At 42.6% G+C, this 18,814-nt stretch overlaps 1 protein-coding gene across 5 annotated transcripts in view; it reads right to left on the reverse strand.

The window, feature by feature from the left end:
• Window positions 1–1,922, reverse strand: part of Sh3kbp1 (SH3 domain containing kinase binding protein 1) — a 331,887-nt gene extending 329,965 nt beyond the window's left edge. Inside the window, exons 1-2 of one of the 5 annotated variants that reach the window (XM_071606251.1) lie at window positions 1,543–1,922; window positions 1,111–1,189 (exon numbers count right to left, since the gene is read on the reverse strand). In XM_071606251.1, coding sequence (XP_071462352.1) covers window positions 1,111–1,189 — 79 coding nt within the window. In that variant the 5' untranslated portion in view covers window positions 1,543–1,922. The remainder of the gene's footprint in view (window positions 1–1,110; window positions 1,190–1,542) is intronic. The other 4 variants (XM_071606248.1, XM_071606256.1, XM_071606252.1 and 1 more) reach the window with 4 other exon arrangements.
• Between the last annotated feature and the right edge of the window lie 16,892 nt (window positions 1,923–18,814).

Raw genomic sequence — 18,814 nt, forward strand, 5'->3', positions numbered from 1 at the left:
TAAACTCTAATATGTAATACTGCTATGGAAAAAAGAAAAGGTGCCATAAGAGAAAGGGTATTAATTTAGGCTGGGACTGGTGCAGGGATCAGAGAAGAGCACTGTGTAACTCCCTCAGTGACCCACCCAAAATGAAAGGTGATGAAACACCATTTCTGATTACCTCATGAGAAGGCAATCCATTCCTAAAGTGACCGGTAAGGTTTACAGTGTATACTTTTATCAATAAACTAAATCATCAGGGCCAAAGCAAAACAAGAGCATGAGTTAAATGTTGCCTTCCACAAAGTAGGGCACTGTGAAAAAAGGTGACATTTAAGCTGAAAAGCCATCAGATCACCACCACTTTGGAAAAGGAAAACCATTTTGGCCAGTGACCACAAACAGGATTTTAACTTTATGTCCAACAACTTTAGGTCCGGTTTAAACCTCTCCTAGTGCTTCTTTATGAGCATCCTATGACTGCTGGCCTGTCACTGACTGGTGTACCCAAACCCTATTACCTAAACACGGAAAGGTCTCACTTTGTTATGATTTATTGTAATGTACTGGCTTCCTATGCTTGGCCTAGAAACACCCAAAAATAATCTGCTAGAGACATGAAAAACAGAGGCTGGCTGTCAGCAAGAATATTACCTGAGGAGACCAAACATTTAATATAGCCTAGGAGATCAAAAGTCCTTTGTCCTACAAAGTGCCAGCTCCTCTGGGCAAGAAGGAGGTTCCCATCCTACTGGGTCTATACCAAATGGGACCCAGGGGGCCTTACATTAGCTGTCTACTTGAAACTGATGTTTGTTGGTAAATCAAGAACTGGATCACCATTTCTAGTTGCCCGACCCTGCAGACTTAGAAGAGGCTGTTGCAAGTGTCCTTTGAGCATCACGGAGGGAAAAACTGGCCAGACTAGAGAAGACAGGCTGAGAGGGAGTCAGGGCCAGAAGCACTGGGGGGCGGCGGGGCGGGGGTGGGGGCATTAAGGAAGGCGCGTCAGGAGCTCAGATTCCCTGGACAGAGCACCAGGCCCGGTACTGGGGCGTTTCCCGCCTCCTCTCACCCCCTTCAACCCCCCAGCAAAGACAATCCAGACCCCTGGGGACCCGAAGATACCAAGTTCCCCAAAGGCAGAGCCAGACGGCATCGCGAGCCCCGCGCAGGGCCGGAGGCCACCAGGTCCAGGTACTTGCATCTACGGAGCAGAGGAGGGTGCGCTCGGGTGAGAAAATGGCCAAGACAAAACTCTCCCCGCCCACCCGAAAAGCCAACCACACACCCTGCATCCCTCAGCCCCACTGGGGGCCAGCCCCCACCATCCTCCGCCCAGGCCCCCGTGGGTCCCGGTCGGCGCCGCTGCGCGGGCTAAGCAGAAACACCAGCGCAAGTGGGAGTGAATGGGGGTGAGCAAGGCGGGAGAGGGCGCCCACCGCGCTGTCACCGCCCCAACCCTTCTTTGGGGCGCCCTCACCGGCTCTGCGGTCCCGGGATGGGCGCGCCGCCCCCAGGCTGAGATGAGCGCCCAGGTTCGAGCGGCCCCCCACTCACCCATTGGCGCCGAGCCGGGCCGGGCCGCCGAGGCAGCGTGAAAGTTGGCGGAGGCGGGCGCTGGGGTCGGGGCGCCGGGATCCTGGCGCTTGGATCCGGGTGCGGGCGTCGGAACGCGACGGCGACTGGGCTGGTTTCTTCCTCAGTGGCGGCGGCGGCGGCGGCTCAGCGCCGCCCGCTGCTGCTGCCTCTGCTGCTGCTGCCGCTGCTGCCCCGGGGCGACTCCTGCTGCTGCTGCATCGCGGCCCGCTGCGCCTGGCTGCGCCGGGTTTCCTGCTCCCCGCGAGTGGAAATTGCGAAAAAAAAAAAAAAAAGCGCCGCCCAGTCCAGCGCCGGGCAGCAGCGGCCGTGCCGTCCGCTCTCCCCTCCTCCTCGTAGCCGCCGCCGCCGCTATGCTCCTGCGGCTCCGCCTGCAGGGGACGCGCGGCCGACTGGACGGGGGCGGGGCCGGGGAGGGGCGGGGCTCGGACCGCCTCCGGCCTGGCTCCCAGGGGCGTCCCTGCGGCTGAGACGCTCGGGCGCCCTCCTCACCGCCGGCTCTGGAGGGACCCAGCTCCGAGCGGCCGCCCCCTACCCGCGGCGGCTCGGCTAACGCCCCGGGAAATGCCGCGAGACTCCTCGAGACCGGAGGAGATGGGGGGCCGTGGGGGAGGGGGCCTCGGAGTTGAGGGGCACGTGGAAAAGGAAGAGAAGGGGGTGAACCCAGAGGGGACTAGGAGAGGTGGAAGGCGAGCTGGGGGAGGGGAGATCACGGATAGGAGGTGGGCCGAACACCTGCTGAGAGTTATGACAGGTGAGCCCTGGGGGATCGAGACATCCAGAATAAGGCTGCGCGGAGGGGTTGTTGGGAAGCTAGGAGAAAGGGTCCCTTCAGCGTAGCCTGGGAACGCAGGCAGGCCAAGTGCTAATTCTGCACTTGGGAGGCGGTGCGAAGGAGATCGGGAGAAAAGGGTGCAGTGGGCAGGTGGGCACTCTGCCCGGCACCACTCCTCGCAGGGACCCTCCTCACCCCAGCATCAGTGTGCCGGGGCCAGGTGGGGTTTGCTTGCTCAGAGATTTTCTCAAGCTCTGATGGTCCCAGGAATCCACTGAGGCAAGGGCTGACTCCTTTCCCAACAGGCATCATCGGACCACGTTGATTCCCAGACCTGGATGGCCTACCCTTGAGTGGACGCTTAAATGATAACTGGGAATTCCTGGGCAACCCACAAGCTCCTTTTATGGGTCCATTCCCCACCACACCTTTCAGCCATAGATACTCTGCTGCCACTACATTCATTTACCAGCCTGTTATTTCCTTTTCCCTTTCCACCATCTGGTGGTAGGAAGAGATAATGAAATAGATGGGAGACATTCGGGCAGAGGGAAAGTAAGACAATGGAGAATTTAGATCACTGGCCCCTTGAAAATGAAGGAGGCTGAGGGTCAGTGGACCCAAAGGTGACAAAAACTGACCCCTTACCCAATGGAGAGCTGTCTCCATACCTCACCTATGATAATGGAACAACTCTAGTAAATTGGTCCCATCCTGAGATTTCTGTAGAAAGATGTTCTTATTACTGTTTCATTAGCTTAAAAAACCCTTCGAGGGGCTGAGGTTGTGGCTCATTGGTAGAGTGCTTGCCTAGCATGTGTGAGGCACTGGGTTCGATTCCCAGCACCACATATAAATGAATAAAATAAAGGTCCATTGACAACTAGAAATATTTTTTAAAAACCCCTTCAAAATCAGTGTGTTATTAAAAAGAGATCAGAAATATCATCTTTCTAAATACTGTTCATGTGTGTCAGAGTAATCTGAACTGGAGACTCATCCACACAGATCTGAGATTGAAGTAGTAGTGACATCAATGTCAGACTCCTAAGGAAGGGATTAAACAAACTGGAGATTAAGAATCCAAAGTGTTGGGGCTGGGGTTGTGGCTCAGCAGTAGAGCACTGGTTTAGCAGGTGCAAGGCCTGAGTTTGATCCTCAGCACCACATAAAAATAAAATAAAGGTATTGTGTCCAACTACAACTGGAGAGTAGATATTTTTTTAAAAAAAGAATCCAAAGTGTTGAAGGAAGGACTCAATGAATACTCAGTTATACCTATGCCAAGCACCCTGGTGTCTCACTCATTACAAATCTTGGCATATCGTGGTTTAATTTCAGGGCAGTGAAGCCTTAAGTGATAAGATCTTAAGAGTTGACAAATGTTGAAACTCATAGAGCCTGACTAAACCCACAGTTACTGAGATTTCCCCACCCCCAACTCTACCTGGAACTGGTCTGGGATCTGTCCAAATCCAGAGGTGTTTCTTTTTGCTAAATCCGGGGTCACTGGGTCATTCTAATCCTCTCTCAAAGAGATTCAGGCCCCTGAAAGTGACTGGACATGTTTCAACATGTAAATAGCTGAGCTAAGCTTGCAGTGGCCTGGCATCTGGGGTGCTGAAGATTCTTGGCTGGCTGCCCCATGCATTCTCAGAGCAATGAGTCAAAAGTTGTTGAACATTGTTGGTGAGACCTTCATAGCTGGACTTACCTGGACATTGGAGAGGTCAATTCACCTAAGCCAGCAAATTGGCTGCGGAACTCTGAAGGGAAAAACAATCAGCAGCTTGTTTTGTATCCTGTTTAATCTTATTCATCCCTCTGCCCCACGTGGGGAATATAGTCTTTTTACTGAATTGTTTTGCCAGCTTTCACACAGGTAAAGACAGACCACTTGAAGTTTTGAGTCTTGGTGTATCTCAAGGCATACTTTTGTGGATTGTCTGTTTGGGGGTTTGTGGTGCTGGGTCTCATGCATGCTAAGCAAGAGCTCTGAGCTACATGTTCAACTCTACCTTTTCCTTCTGGATCCCAAGTGGTCTTTGATCTGGATGTGCTTTCTTCATGGAAAATTTGTCATTTTATCACAAAAGCAAGATTTAATATTTTAAAAAGCCCTGAGCAAGCCCGGCAAGGTGGTGTATGCCTAGAATCCCAGCAACTCGGGAGGCTGAGACAGCAGGATGGCAAATTCAAAGCCAGCCTTAGCAACTTAGCAAGGCCCTCAGCAACTTAGTGAGACCCTGTCCCAAAATAAAAAATAGAAAAGAGCTGGGGATGTGGCACAGTGGTAAAGTGGCCCTGGGTTCAATCCCCAGTACAAAAAAAAAAAAAAAAATCCTGAGCTAGGCCCTAATTATAATGTCCTAACTAAACTAAGTTGTGTGAATTCTATTCAAAACACTACAGATTTTTTTCAAGATTCTCAAAATTACAAATGAACTTTTTTTCATGTATTGTTTAGTTCTTTTGAATTGTTCTCATTGTCCTTTCATTTTTCCTTTGAGAAGCTTTTGCTGACCACACAAGGGAAGTTAATATCAAGATTCCAATCCAGCTAACATGAATAGACATGTAATTCCTCATTCTGCCACTCTTACAAAATATTTTTACGGAATAGTTAATGCAATATTTCAAATTATGTGAATTCATCTCATGAATATTTCTAGAGAAATACAATTGTATTTAATACCACATCTTTGTCCCACTAAACTCCCATTTCTACCAGAATAGAGAACACATTTGGAAAATGAAAAATATCTGAGCTGTCCCACTTAGAGTGATATCACATGACTTAAAAGGCACCACTGTGTTGCTCAGTGGTAGCAACATTTTGGATAAAAATTGAAGGTGGTTAAGCCTCTGCCTTTCTAGCTCTTATAGCCTATCATACTTGCTCTCTCCAAGTACTTGGACTTGACATCTGTAATTTACATGTAATGAATGATACTTTGCTTTGATAACCTTTAATATCATCTTTAATATAAATTACATGTTGAGTGTTTTACAGAAGACAGTCATTGTATAGCACTTCTCATAAGCTTTATGGAGGAATGTAAAAAATCTCCCTGTGCCATAAGATGTGCTTAACAAAAGTGAAGGGATACACCCAAAGGGCTTACAAGCCGGCATAGAAACCAGCCTGAAAGGGCTCCCAAAAGCCAAAGGTAGAACAAGTCACGCGAAAAAATAATAACAGTATTGGATTATAACCCAAAGAATAAAAGTAATATCTTTGAGTCCAGACAGAATAACTAACTGATTAATAACTAACAGAATAAATAACTAACAGAATAAATAACTGATTAAAGAAGAAAATAAAACGAGGAGAAAGGGACAAGTCTTACTTACAGAATAATTCCAATAAATAAATGTAGAAGGAATGAAAAGAAAAAAGTGTTCATGGTTGACTATGGCACAATCCAACTAAAAATCTCAAATTTGTGGGTGAAAGTTTAAGAAACAGTATATTTGCATAGCATCGAAATATTTTCCTGACGAGCTGGGGATGTGGCTCAAGCGGTAGCGCGCTCGCCTGGCATGCGTGCGGCCCGGGTTCGATCCTCAGCACCACATAAAACAAAGATGTTGTGTCCGCCGAAAACTAAAAATAAATAAATATTTTAAAAAAATATTTTCCTGAAATAAATGTCTGTATATTTAAAATGGGAAAAATATATAACTCTACCATGGAAACCCTGGCAAATAGCACTTTCAGCAAGTAGACAAGGCTCCATGCTGGCAGGTTTTCCTGTTGTTGTTTGGTTGGTTTTTGGTACCAAGATTGAACGCAGGATCCCTTAATCACTGAGCCACATCCCAGTTCTAAATTAAATTTATTTAGAGACAAGATCTCACTGAGTTGCTTAGGCTCTCCATAAATTGCTGAGGCTGGGTTTGAACTCGTGATTCTGTTGCCTCAGCCTCCTGAGTTGCTGGGATTACAGGTGTGCGCCACTTCGCCTAGCTCACTCCCCCGTTTTCATTTTTAGTGAATCCTTTTCAACAAATCCAAGAGGCATGGGTTTGCCAGCTCTATAGAGATGCAGAAATGAATCAAATCAGAGAAGTAGATCATTTATGAAATAGCTAAACCATGATTGTCTTTACATGGTTTGTAGGAAAGGCTTGCTTAGCAAAGGAAAACATGAAGGAAGCAACTAGAAGGTGAGATGTACTCTTCCACGCTTCTGTAAAACTGGAAAGGTGGGTTTCTTCTTAAAAAATCCAAAGAATGCCTGAGAAATCAATTTTAAAGCTGATCAGTCACAGAAACTTGTATCTAAAATGCACAAAAAGGTATGTACAAATATGACACAATGAATCCCATATTATGTATAATTATAATGCACCAAAAAATAAATAAATCACACAAAATGAGCCCTACTATACAGAATAACTTGCCAAGAGCATTTTTCCATCCTTTTCCACAGCATTGCTTTGTCTAAGAAAATAGTAAATTGGAAGAATAGTCCTCAGAAATTAACAAGAAATATGGATTCTACAGCTTTCTGACCACCCTATTTGTCCCTCACACTCAAAATTACAAGGGGTCATGTGTAAGGAAAAATATTTTCACAGTTAAAATGCAAATCAAATGATAATTTTAAAAATCCAAAAGCACTGCATATTAATTTAAGATCATATAGATGAAATAAGCATTGTAGAAAGTGCTAACATTAAATAGAATAATTGGTGTGTATCAAGAATAAGTCATATAATCAGGCCAATCTTAAAATGAAGCCTATAAACTAACAATAGGGAGCTTTCCATCTTATTGGTAATGAAGATTTAAAAGTAGAAATTGACTTACAAAAATGGTTTCTTACACTACCATTCCACACCAATTGACTAATTTTTTAAAAAAATGTTTTTTTCCCCCTCAACTTTCAGAAGTGAGGCTCAGGGGCCCTGTCACAGGCTAGGTTCCACTGGAACTGGGTCTCCAGGCTGCATAGACATTTCCCAGAATTTCAGACAAAGGAAGGAAGACCAAGTGAGAATGAATGTTCAGAGTCTGGGGAACAGATGGTGTTCTCTAGAGGGCTTGTGTGGAAGGGGCAGGAGTGCACAGGATGTCAGATTCTAAGTGGTCTCTGTGCCAGCCAAGTGCAAACAAGACCCTGCAGGCAATGGGTAGGAGCAGAGATCTCCAAGCAGGCCGATTTTAGGAAGGTCACTGGCAAGCTCTGCTCTGCAGAAGCAGAACTGAAGGAGGGAGAGTCTGGGGAGATGCGGGAGGCCAAAGGCAAGAAATGTGATGGCACTGACACTGACAAAAAGGAAAGAATCCATTCTAGAGCCATTTTTCAAATCCATTTGACAGAATCTGGTGAGACAGATGATTTGCTTGGCTAAGGAACAAAGATGGAGGACTCTAATGCAATTTGTTTTTTGTGTGGTGCTGGAGATTGAACCCAGGACCTATGCATGCGAGGCAAGCACTCTACCAACTGAACTATATCCCCAGCCGCAATTTTTTTTTTGAGGTGGGTGTTTACCAGGGATTGAACTCCAGGCACTTAATCATTGAGCCACATCCCTAGAGCATTTTTTGTATTTTATTTAGAGACAGGGTCTCACTGAGTTGCTTAGCGCCTTGCTTTTGCTGAGGCTGGCTTTGAACTCATGATACTCCTGCCTCAGCCTCCTGAGCTGCTGGGATTATAGGTGTGCATCACCACACACAGCCTAAAGCAATATTTCTTTAGCTGGCTTGGAAGCTGGGTAGTTGGAGAAATCAACCAAGTGGAGAAAAAAATTTTTGTTGGGAGGTGGGGGATGTGAAGGAGATAAATGAGGTCAAATTTGAAGGGCTGGGGATATAGCTCAGTTGGTAGAGTGCTTGGCTTGCATGCATAAGGCCCTGGGTTCAATCCCCAGCACCACAAAAAAAAAAAAAAAAAAAAAGGTGGATGCAAAAGGGAATAAAGCATTGGTTCATGCTATAACATAGATGACCCTTGAAAATTTGACACTAGGTGACAACTGACTATATGATCCCATTTATAAGAAATGTCCAGAATAGGAAAATCCATAGAGTAAATTAGTGGTCTCTATTAGCTGAAGGGAATTGGGGAGAGACATCAAATGGGTATAGAGTTCCACTCTTGGAGTGACAAAAGTGATTTTCTTGATGGATGTACAATTGCAAAAATACTAAAAACTGTTGAGTTATACACTTTAAAATGGGTGAATTGCTGGGCATGGTGCACACACCTGTAATTCCTGCTACTCAGGAGATTGAGGTAGTAGGATTGTAAGTTCAAGACCAGCCTGGGTAACTTAGCCAGACCCTGTCTCAAAAATAAAAAAAAGTTTTCAAAGGGCTGGGGGTGCAGCTCAGGACCCAAGTGCTTGCCTAGCATGTGCAAGGCTCTGGGTTTGATCCACAGTAGTGGGGGGGGGCATTGTATGATATAAATTATATTTTAATAAAAGCACACACACACGGGGCTGGGGTTGTGGCTCAGTGGTAAAGCACCTGCCTAGTACGTGTGAGGCACTAAGTTTAATCCTCAGCACCACATAAAAAATAAATAAAATAAAGATACTGTGTCCATCTACAACTAAACAATATGTTTAAAAAAGCACACATACATACACACATGTGTGTATGTAATAATGGCTACAGTATTTCAACATGGGGTGATGAAAACATGGATAGTGATGATGGTTGTACAACACTCTAAATATACCTAATGCCACTGAACTATACAGTTTAAAATGGTTAAAATGGTAAATTTTGTGTTAGATATATTTTACCAATAACAATAACAACAAAAAGAATGACTACATATGTAATTGGTAGATTATGGGGCTGGGCTTTCTCCTGTTTTACCTCCAATAATACCGCCCATGCTGCTTCCTAAACAGGAAATCAGCATTGCAAAAGCCACTACCCCATCACTCTCAGTGTCATCACTCAGGGTTCAGAAAAACCAAGACCAGTGGCCATTACTGAGGGTGAGAAGCCACAGCCATCCTCCAGGTGGTGAAACCCCTAATGTAGACAGCCAACCCCAGATGGGTTCTTAAGCCCCAGAGGACACCGGACTTAATTGAAAAGCCTCTGAATCAGGCACTCACTTAATAAGATATGGCACAACCCTTATCTAGCACGACTTCTTATTAAATAGAGTCAGTCAAATCAAGTTCATCTCCTCAAAAATAACTACAAGCCAGCCAGAGGCAAAAGTGGGAAGTCAGTGAAGTTCATCTGCTTGTTTTGCTTTCCAGCCCTGGGCTTAGGCTTCCATTCTCTCACTGAAAATTTCTTTTTAGTGCCACTGTGGGTAGTCAAGCGTGGTCCCCAGACCAGCAGCAGCACGTGGGAACCGGGTAGAAATGCACATTATGGACCCCACCCTAGAGGCCTGCCCAATCAGGAACTCAGGGGATGGGACCCAGTGATCTGCACTTTAACCAGTCCTCTGGGGGATTCTGATGCAGCTAAAGTATGAACACCACTGCTATACCTCGGCTCCTCAGAGCCAAGAAGGCTGCTGGGGTTGTCTAATGAACGGTTGGTCCTTGGCAATGAAAATGGACCCCAGGGAGCTAGTGGTGACATGCTCAGGGATCTGAGCTACCAAAACTGACTTGATATTTTGTGAAATATATTTCTATCATTATCATTATAGAAGTAATGCATGCTTGGTAAACAACACAAAATTTGGGCTGGGGATATAGCTTGGTTGGTAGCATGCTTACCTCATATACACAGGGCCCTGGGTTCAATCCCCAGCACCACAAAAAAAAAAAAAGAACACAAAATTGTAAAAATTGAAAATCTCCCATAATCTCACTATTATCAATTATTGCAGAGATAATTGATAATAATTATTAATGGAATGTCCCTCCAGACATTTTTAAAAATGTGTAAGGATACTAAGGTACATGATTATCCCACATATTACTGTAGTATTCGCGCTGGTAACTCCTCCTTAGTTTTCTAATGGTAGAAATTGAGAAAGTTGGTGAAGAGGCACTTTTTTCCTTGGAGGATTCTCGAATGACCTTTTCTTTTCTTTTCTTGTTTCTTGGAGGTGGGGGCAGGGATTGAACTCAGGGGCACTCAACCACTGGAGCCACATCCCAGCCCTATTTTGTATTTTATTAGAGACACGGTCTCACTGAGTTGCTTAGCGCCTTGCTAAATTGCTGAGGCTGGCTTTGAACTCGCGATCCTCCTACCTCTGCCTCCCAAGCTGCTGGGGTTACAGGCACCACCTCGCCCGGCACCTTTTCTTGTTCTTATAAATTTGATTGTGAGCCAGGCACACTGGTGCACATCTGTAATCCCAGCATCTCAGGAGGCTGAGGCAGAAAGATTGCAAGTTCAAAGCCAGTCTCAGCAACTTAGTGAGGCCCTAAACAACTTGGTGAGACCCTGTCTCAAAATAAAAAATAAAAAGAGCTGGGGATGTAGCTGAGTGGTAAAGTTCCCCTGGGTTCAATGTCTAGTACCAAAAAACTTGTGAAATATTAAACCTGTTTGAAATAACTTTTTGAGAATGTATTTCATAACCTTATTCTGGGAAGTAATTATAATTTCTTATAAAAATACTTAAGCAATTCTCTGATATTCTTTTTTTTTTGGGGGGGGTACCTGGGTTGAACTCAGAGTCACTCAACCACTGAGCTACATCTGCAGCCCTATTTTGTATTTTATTTAGAGACACGGTCTCACTTAGTTGCTTAGCACCTCACTTTTGCTAAGGCTGGCGTTCTGATTTTTTTTAAATATTTTACTTTTTAGTTTTAGGTGGACACAATATCTTTATTTTTTTTCCTGTGGTGCTGAGAATCGAACCCAGGGCCTCACGTATGCCAGGCGAGTGCACTACCACTTGAGCCACTTCCCCAGCCCAACCCTGATATTTTTTAATGAGAATTTTCTAGGAGACCGATTCCTTCCTGCCCACCCAGTCTCTCAACTGACCTAAAGGTCAGAAGACTAGTAATGTTTAATGAGATGTTCTTGTTCCTTATGTATACTGTGACTATGATCATCTAACCATTTGCTTTTCCAAAAATGTCCCAATCAGGAGAGAATCTTGAAATGAAACTTTGATGTGTATTCAGAAATAAATTTTCTGGAAAGTTTTTTTTCTTTTCTTTTTTTTTGGGGGGGTGGGGGTACCAGGGATTGAACCCAGGGGCGCTTAACCGTCGAGCCACATCTGCAGCCCTTTTTGTATTTTATTTAGAGACAGGATCTCACTGAGTTGCTTTGAGCCTTGCTAAATTGCTGAGGCTGGCTTTGAACTTGCAATCCTCCTGCCTCAGCCTCCCAAGCCACAGGGGTTACAGGGGTTTTACCACCACACCCAGTTTATGAAAAGTTTTATATATGCCTGTCTCTCATAAACAACATAAAATGGCTTATCAAATAGGGACCAGACTTTCCCCCAGCACCAAAATAAAGGGATGGAAAGATTTCACCTGACATAAAAATTACAGTGTTATGTGTCTCTGGAAAATCTCTCTGGGCATTGAGGATGATCTTAAGATAATTGCTGCCATTTATGGAGAAGCAGGGGGCTGTAATTCTCTTTCATCCTCTTTTAAATTCTCATGACAACAGGGTAAGTTAAGTGTTATTACCTCCATTGTAACATGGGAGAGGACTTGAATTCAAAGAGGTTGTTTGTCGTGTCTAATCAATATCCCTTAGCAAGAGAGAGCAGACCTGAGAAAGTAAAGTCAGTGGTGTCTGAAGCAATTAGATATGATGGAATTGTCTGGAATTGGGTAAAATTTTTTTGTTATGGTTTAGAATTCCTGTTCAACAGTTTTAACATAAAATTCCAATGGATTCTTATGAAATCTGGATATATATTGAATGCTTATAGCATAACACTAAGTGTTAAGCTACAGACTACACATTCACATATCCCCTACACTTACAGTTGCCTTGTACCTTAGAAAAAGACATTAAAAACTTTGTAAGCAAATATTCCAGAAGGTTAAAAGATTATATTGGGGGCTGGCATTGTAGCTCAGTTGTAGTGTGCTTGCCTAGCACTTCTGAGGCACTGGGCTCCATCCTCAGCACTGCATAAAAATAAATAAATAAAATAAAGGTATTGTGTCCATCTACAACTAAAAAATGTTTTTTTTAAAAAAAGGTTACCTTGGGGACTGTGGTTGTAGCTCAGTGGTTGAGCGCTTGCTTAGCATGTGTGAAGCACTGGGTTCTATCCTCAGCACCACATAAATTAAAAAACCAAACATATTATGTCCATCTACAACTAAAAAAGTTTTTTTTTTTTAAAAAAGGTTATCTTGGAGCCACATAGCTATAGACACCCTTTTTTTCTCTATTTTCTGAGCCAGCATGGCATGGGGGTACAGCTACTGGCCTGAATGTGATCAGTTCAGGATTGGTACTAGCTGGCATGTTACCTTGGGAGATTTCTTAACCTCTGCACCTCAAGTTTCTCATCTGTAAAATGGGGAGAATAGTGCCTCCCTTATAGGGTTGTCATGAGGCTGTAATGGGTTAACACTTAGGAGAGTGTCTGGCACTATTCTAGATTTTCCTTAATGAACAAAATCTTAATAATGGAAAAGGTTATTTTTAAAAAAATATTTTGTTTTAGTTGTAGTTGGACACAATACCTTTATTTTATTTTTATGTGGTGCTGAGGATCAAACCCAGTGCTCCGCACGTGCTAGGTGAGCACTCCACTGCTGAGCCACAACCCCAGTACCTGGAAAAGGTTATTTTTAAAGGTTGTTATACCTTTTCTATTTTATGTGTTTCCTTATTTGAATATCTTAGAGTAACTAATGACTATAGTTGAAAAAATATTAAAAATGATCATCGGCTGGGCATGGTGGCTCAGGCTTGTAATCCCAGCAGCTCAGGAGGCTGAGGCAGGAGTATTGTGAGTTCAAAGCCAGCTTCAGCAATTTAGCAAGGCTCTAAGCAACTCAATGAGACCCTGTCTGTAAATAAAATACATAAAAGGTCTGGGGATGTGTCTTAGTGGTTAAATGCTACTGGGTTCAACCCCCAGTACAAGAAAAAAATGATCATGGGACTTTAAAGTGAGCATCTAATTTAACAATTTACAGCAAAGTCCTAATGAACACACTTCTGGTCAATCCTAGCACACTACTTATGTTTATCATTTCTTCCTCTCAAATTCTGGTAAAATGATACTGAAGGAGTAAAAAAGGGAATCTCCACAAGGACAAGGAGACTAGGAAAGGAAACATCAAAGGACTGGGCATTTCAAGGCAATGATAGGGTTTAAACAACATTTTAGTAGGAAGCCACCAAATTAGAATTTGTAGCAGACTCAGGAAGGAAATCCTTGACTAAGTAAACTCCAGGTGAGGCTCAAGACTGAGATGAGATAGATGGTATCACCATCTGCACACTGAGTGGCTAGACCCTTGGGTTCTCTCTCGACAACACTCCACCAGGTAGGAGACAGGAACCTTCTTCTCTGCAGACAATAAACATAGGAGAATCCAGTTCCCAGTACCCTAGTGACCAAGGCTGTTTCATCCTCCCTGCCTGCCCACCCTGCCACAAACATGGGATGAGAGGCACCTTCTCCAGAAAAACCAGGGTGACCTAGAGGAAAGATCCCCAGAAGTGGGTGCAGAAGAAAGTTCAACAAAACACTGATTCTCTGGAGGCAGTGGAAACCAGATATGTGGACAAATGAGATTGGCACTGGTTTCCCATTAGGCTTTGGAACAGTCTCTATAAACTGGGATAATTGGTAGGAGCTTCTTGGAGAGTCTTGAGGATTGTTGCAACTACTATATCAGCATTGGAGCTTCAGGCCAAGGTCTTCAGAGTCAAGTCCTCTGACCTTTTTGGCAGTGTTCCTGACCGTTACCCTTATTGCCTGCTCAATATTTCCAATTCCCATATAAACCCTGAATTCTATGTTCAACTTTTTATACCCAAAACTCCTAGGGGCTGGGGATGTGGCTCAAGTGGTAGCGTGCTCATCTGGCACGCGTGAGGCTCGGGTTCGATCCTCAGTACCACATACAAACAAAGATGTTGTGTCCGCCGAAAAAACTAAAAAATAAATTTTAAAAAATTCTCTCTCTCTCTGTCTCTCTTAAAAAAAAACAAAAAAAACAAAACAAAACAAAAAAAACTCCTAGAGTGGTTTCTATTTTCTAGACCAAACTTTCACAGATATAGCTGTGCTGGAACCTTCCATTCCCATACTTGGTCTTCATCCAGCCTGCTCGGGGTAAGGGAATTACAGATGGCTTCACGTCAAGTTCATTGGGAGGAAAGCACCTACAGAGATGGATGGTTACAGAAGACATCAGGATATTTGTTTCCTGTCTTCTTTCCTTGCTGAGTCCTAGATTGGCTGTATCCTTCTATTGAAGAACATGAGTTGTGTCAGCTACCCCCTTCCACATGGAGACCCTTACAGAGTACAAACATTACTCCTGACTCTTGCCCTTCAGCCCTCAAGTAGTACCAGCTTTCTGTTATTGTCGCTCATGGGATATTGATCTATTCTTTGTTGTTTCCCATAAATCCTGTTCACTTTGTCATAAATTGTCCCTTTTTAAATCATTCTCAATGACTCAGTTGATGTGTGACATTTATTTCCTACCAGGCCCTGACTCATACATGGCTCCATCACCAATTACCAGAGCCCCTGCCTAGGCAGGAAAGGCAAAAGCTTTTAGATGCCTCAATATTCATTGTCAAAAAAAGTTGCCAGATAGTTAAGAAATACTTCTAATGTGAAAGAAAAAGAAAAAACCGAAAAAAAAGGTACTAAGAAAAAAAGCATACCAGTATTAAAAGAAGACTTCAATAGCAACAAGCAAAACACTGGAAGATTCACAGAGTGTTAAGAGAAGAAATTGCATCCTTGAAATAAGGTGGGACATAAATGAAAATGAGAGTTAGAGAAAGAGAGACACATACTCAGAGAAACAGATAATGGAAAGGGAAGAGGGAAAAGAGGAGATGAAGTTGTCACAAAGGACAAGAGAGATCATTGAAATATAACTGAATTTTTAAAAATTGAATAAAATATTGTCATATTAAAATCAAGGAAATTTCCAGGAGGTAGGATAAAAAAACAGATAACAAGATGGAAAATAGAACAGAAAGGAATAGGAAATAGGATTGTTCCAGAAAGTCTTATGTCCAAACTATAGGCAGACCCCCCCCCCCAAAAAAAAAAAGTAAACAAAGAATTGGAAGGACTGAATTCATCAAATAAGTAACACAAGAAAATGTCCCTAAACTGAAAGACAACTGTCTCTATATGGAAAAAGCCCACCAAGAGGCCAGGGCAATGAATGAAAAGAGACTCACTCGAAAGCATATTATCATGAAATTCAAAACACCAGTGATAAATCCTAAAAGCTTCCAGAGGAAAAAAAAGTTGCTTAGTAAAGAATTTGGAATCAGAATAGTATCATCCTTCTCAATTATACCTCTTGATGTTGGAGGTTAATGGAGCAAAACCTTCAAAATTCTGAAAATAAATGATCTTTAATATAGAATGCTATACTTAACCAAACCCTCAATCAAGTATGAAGGTGAAATAATGACCTCTTAAGACATAAAAGGACTCCAAATATATAGCCTCCCATGTACCCTTTATATAAAATGTCAGAAGTATGTGCTCCAGAAAAAGAAAGGAGTATGCTAAGAAAGGAGAGGGACATGAGACCAAGGAAATGAGAGTTCACATAAATTAATAAGAGAAAAAAATACCTATGTGACAGTGTATAGCAGGCCTAGAGGGCAATTAGTTTGGTTTGAAGAGAATGAACAGCTCTAGGAGGTAGGTCTGCTTTAATTGACTCTTTGGAGCATGTTATTAATAAGCTTTAGCAGATTTAATGGAGTAAGTGGTAGGCAAAATAATGTCCCCCTCAAACATGACCACAGTCTAATTCATGGAACTTTTGCATATATTAGTATCAACCTGAAAGGAAAATTGAGGCATACCAAATGTATGAGCAAAAAGTTTATTTGAGCCAAAACAAGGTTGGCCACCAAATAAAAAACACACATTCTAGGGGCTGGGCAGTAGAGCGCTTGCCTAGCGCATGAGAGGCCCTGGGTTCAATCCTCAGCACCACATTAAAAATAAATAAAAAAATAAAGGTATTGACAACTACAACTAAAAAAATAAATATTAAAAAAAACACATATTCTAGTTGATAAGAATAAGTGTTCCCAAAATGGTGTCCTAGGAGTCTGGTTTTATAGACTAATAAACAAAAGAACAAGAAGGAGGTTATAGCAAACCAGTTTGTTACAGTCTGTACCAGTTGACAAGAATAGTACAGGATGTTGATTTGGTCATTGGTTGCTTATGTTATATATTCCAGATAAGAATTGCAATAAACAGGAACAAGGGATTCTTCAAGTTACTTATTACTCTAATGGCATCAGTACATCTACAAGGAACTACTTTGAAGTGGTTAAAGTTAACTAGATCATGAGACTTTGGAATCTAAGAGGGCATGACTGCTACCCCACAACAAGTGTCTGCCAGGCATGATAGAAGTTTGCAGATCCCCTTTCTCTTATGTATGTATTCATTGATTTATATGAAAAATAGGGATTAAGATTGCAGATGGAACTAAGTTTGCTAATCAGCTGACCTTAGGATGGGAGATTATCCTGGATTATCTAACTAGGTTTAATGTAATCACAGTGGCCCTCAAATATGGAACAGAGAAGAAGAGAGAGTGTTGGGGAGATGACATAGCATGAGAAAGACCTAATGGGCCATTACTGGCTTTGAAAATGGAAGGTAGACTTCAGCCAAGGAATGTGGGCGGTCTCTCAAAACTGGAAAAGTCCAGAAAATGAATTTTCCTCTAGAGATTCTAGAAGGAATGTAGCCCTTCCAATACCTTGATTTCAGCCCAATAAGACCCACTTTGGGGTTGGGGGTTAGCTCACTATTAGAGCACTTGCCTAGCACCACATATACCCCTACCCCCAACACACACAGAAAACCCCATTTTGATTTTCTGTCCTTGTTATGCAGTAATAGGAAACTAATTCAGAGGATTTGAATGAGTGTCTAAAATGAAGCAAATAAGAAAATTTGAGCTGGGTATGGTGGTGCATACCTATAATCCCAGCAACTTTGGAAGCTGAAGTGGGAGGATTACAAGTTCAAGGCCAGCCTGGGCAATTTAGCAAGACTCTGTCTCAAAATAAAAAATCCAAAAGGGTTAGGGATGTAGCTCAATGGTCGAGCTGGGTTCAATACCCAGAAAAAAAAATCAAGGCAGTTATTTATTTATTTTGGTACCAGGGATTGAACTCAGGGGCACTTAACCACTGAGCCACATCCCCAGTCCTATTTTTAAAATAACTTTAAAAATTTGTTCTCATTAGTTATACATGACAGTAGAATGCATTTAGGCACTTTGATATATCATACATAAATGGGGTATAATTTCTCATTTTTCTGATTGTACATGTTGTAGAATCTCATTGGTCATGTTAGTCATATATGTACATAAGGTAATAATGTCTGTTTCATTTTACTATCTTTCCTATCCCCATACCCCCAGCCCTATTTTGTGTTTTATTTAGAGACAGGGTCTCACTGAATTGCTTAATACCTCACTTTTGCTGAGACTGGCTTTGAACTCATGATCCTCCTGCCTCAGATTCCTGAGCCACTGGGATTACAGGCATGTGCCATCACGCTCAGCAAGGCAGTTATTATTATCAGGACATCAGGAATAAAAATAAGTTGTAATAAAGAAAAAAATTCTACTCAGCAAAAAGCACACACATAATATTTATGAGGTTGTATACTATGTAAAAATTAATATCAATTAACAAAAAGTACGATAATGAAAAATTTTTTTAAAAAGTATGATAATGAATTGGGAGAGTTTGGGGTTGGAAGTGGGGAGGAGTAATGTAAAGAGCTAAATTCTTGTCCATTATAAAAGTAAATTCAATAAATAGTGTCTTAAATTCATAAATCAAAAAATAGCCAAGGTAGGGGTTGGGGCTGTAGCTCAGGGACCGAGCACTTGCCTAGCATGCGTGGGGCACTGGGTTCGATCCTCAGCACCACATAAAAATAAATAAAATAAAGGCATTCTGTTCATCTACAACTACAAAAAAAAAAAAAAAAGAATAGCCAAGGTGTCCCTGGTGAGTAGAACTGAAGAATACAAAGGGGATAGAGCCAGAGATTGCCCCAGAGGGAGATAAGCCTTACTTTGGACAGTTGTTTAAACTATGTATGCCTCAGTTCCTGTTGCTTCTGGAATCAATTAGCACAAACTCAGTAGCCAAAAATAATACAAATTGATTACCTTACAGTTCTGGAGATCAGAAGTCCAAAATGGCCTCACTGGACTGAAATTGAAGTATTGGCAGGGCTGAACTCTTTTCAGAGGCTCTACAAAAGAATCCTTTTCCTGGTCTTACCCAGATTCTTTAGAAACTAG

Source organism: Marmota flaviventris, chromosome X, assembly GCF_047511675.1.
Source record: "Marmota flaviventris isolate mMarFla1 chromosome X, mMarFla1.hap1, whole genome shotgun sequence".
Classification (NCBI taxonomy): domain Eukaryota; kingdom Metazoa; phylum Chordata; class Mammalia; order Rodentia; family Sciuridae; genus Marmota; species Marmota flaviventris.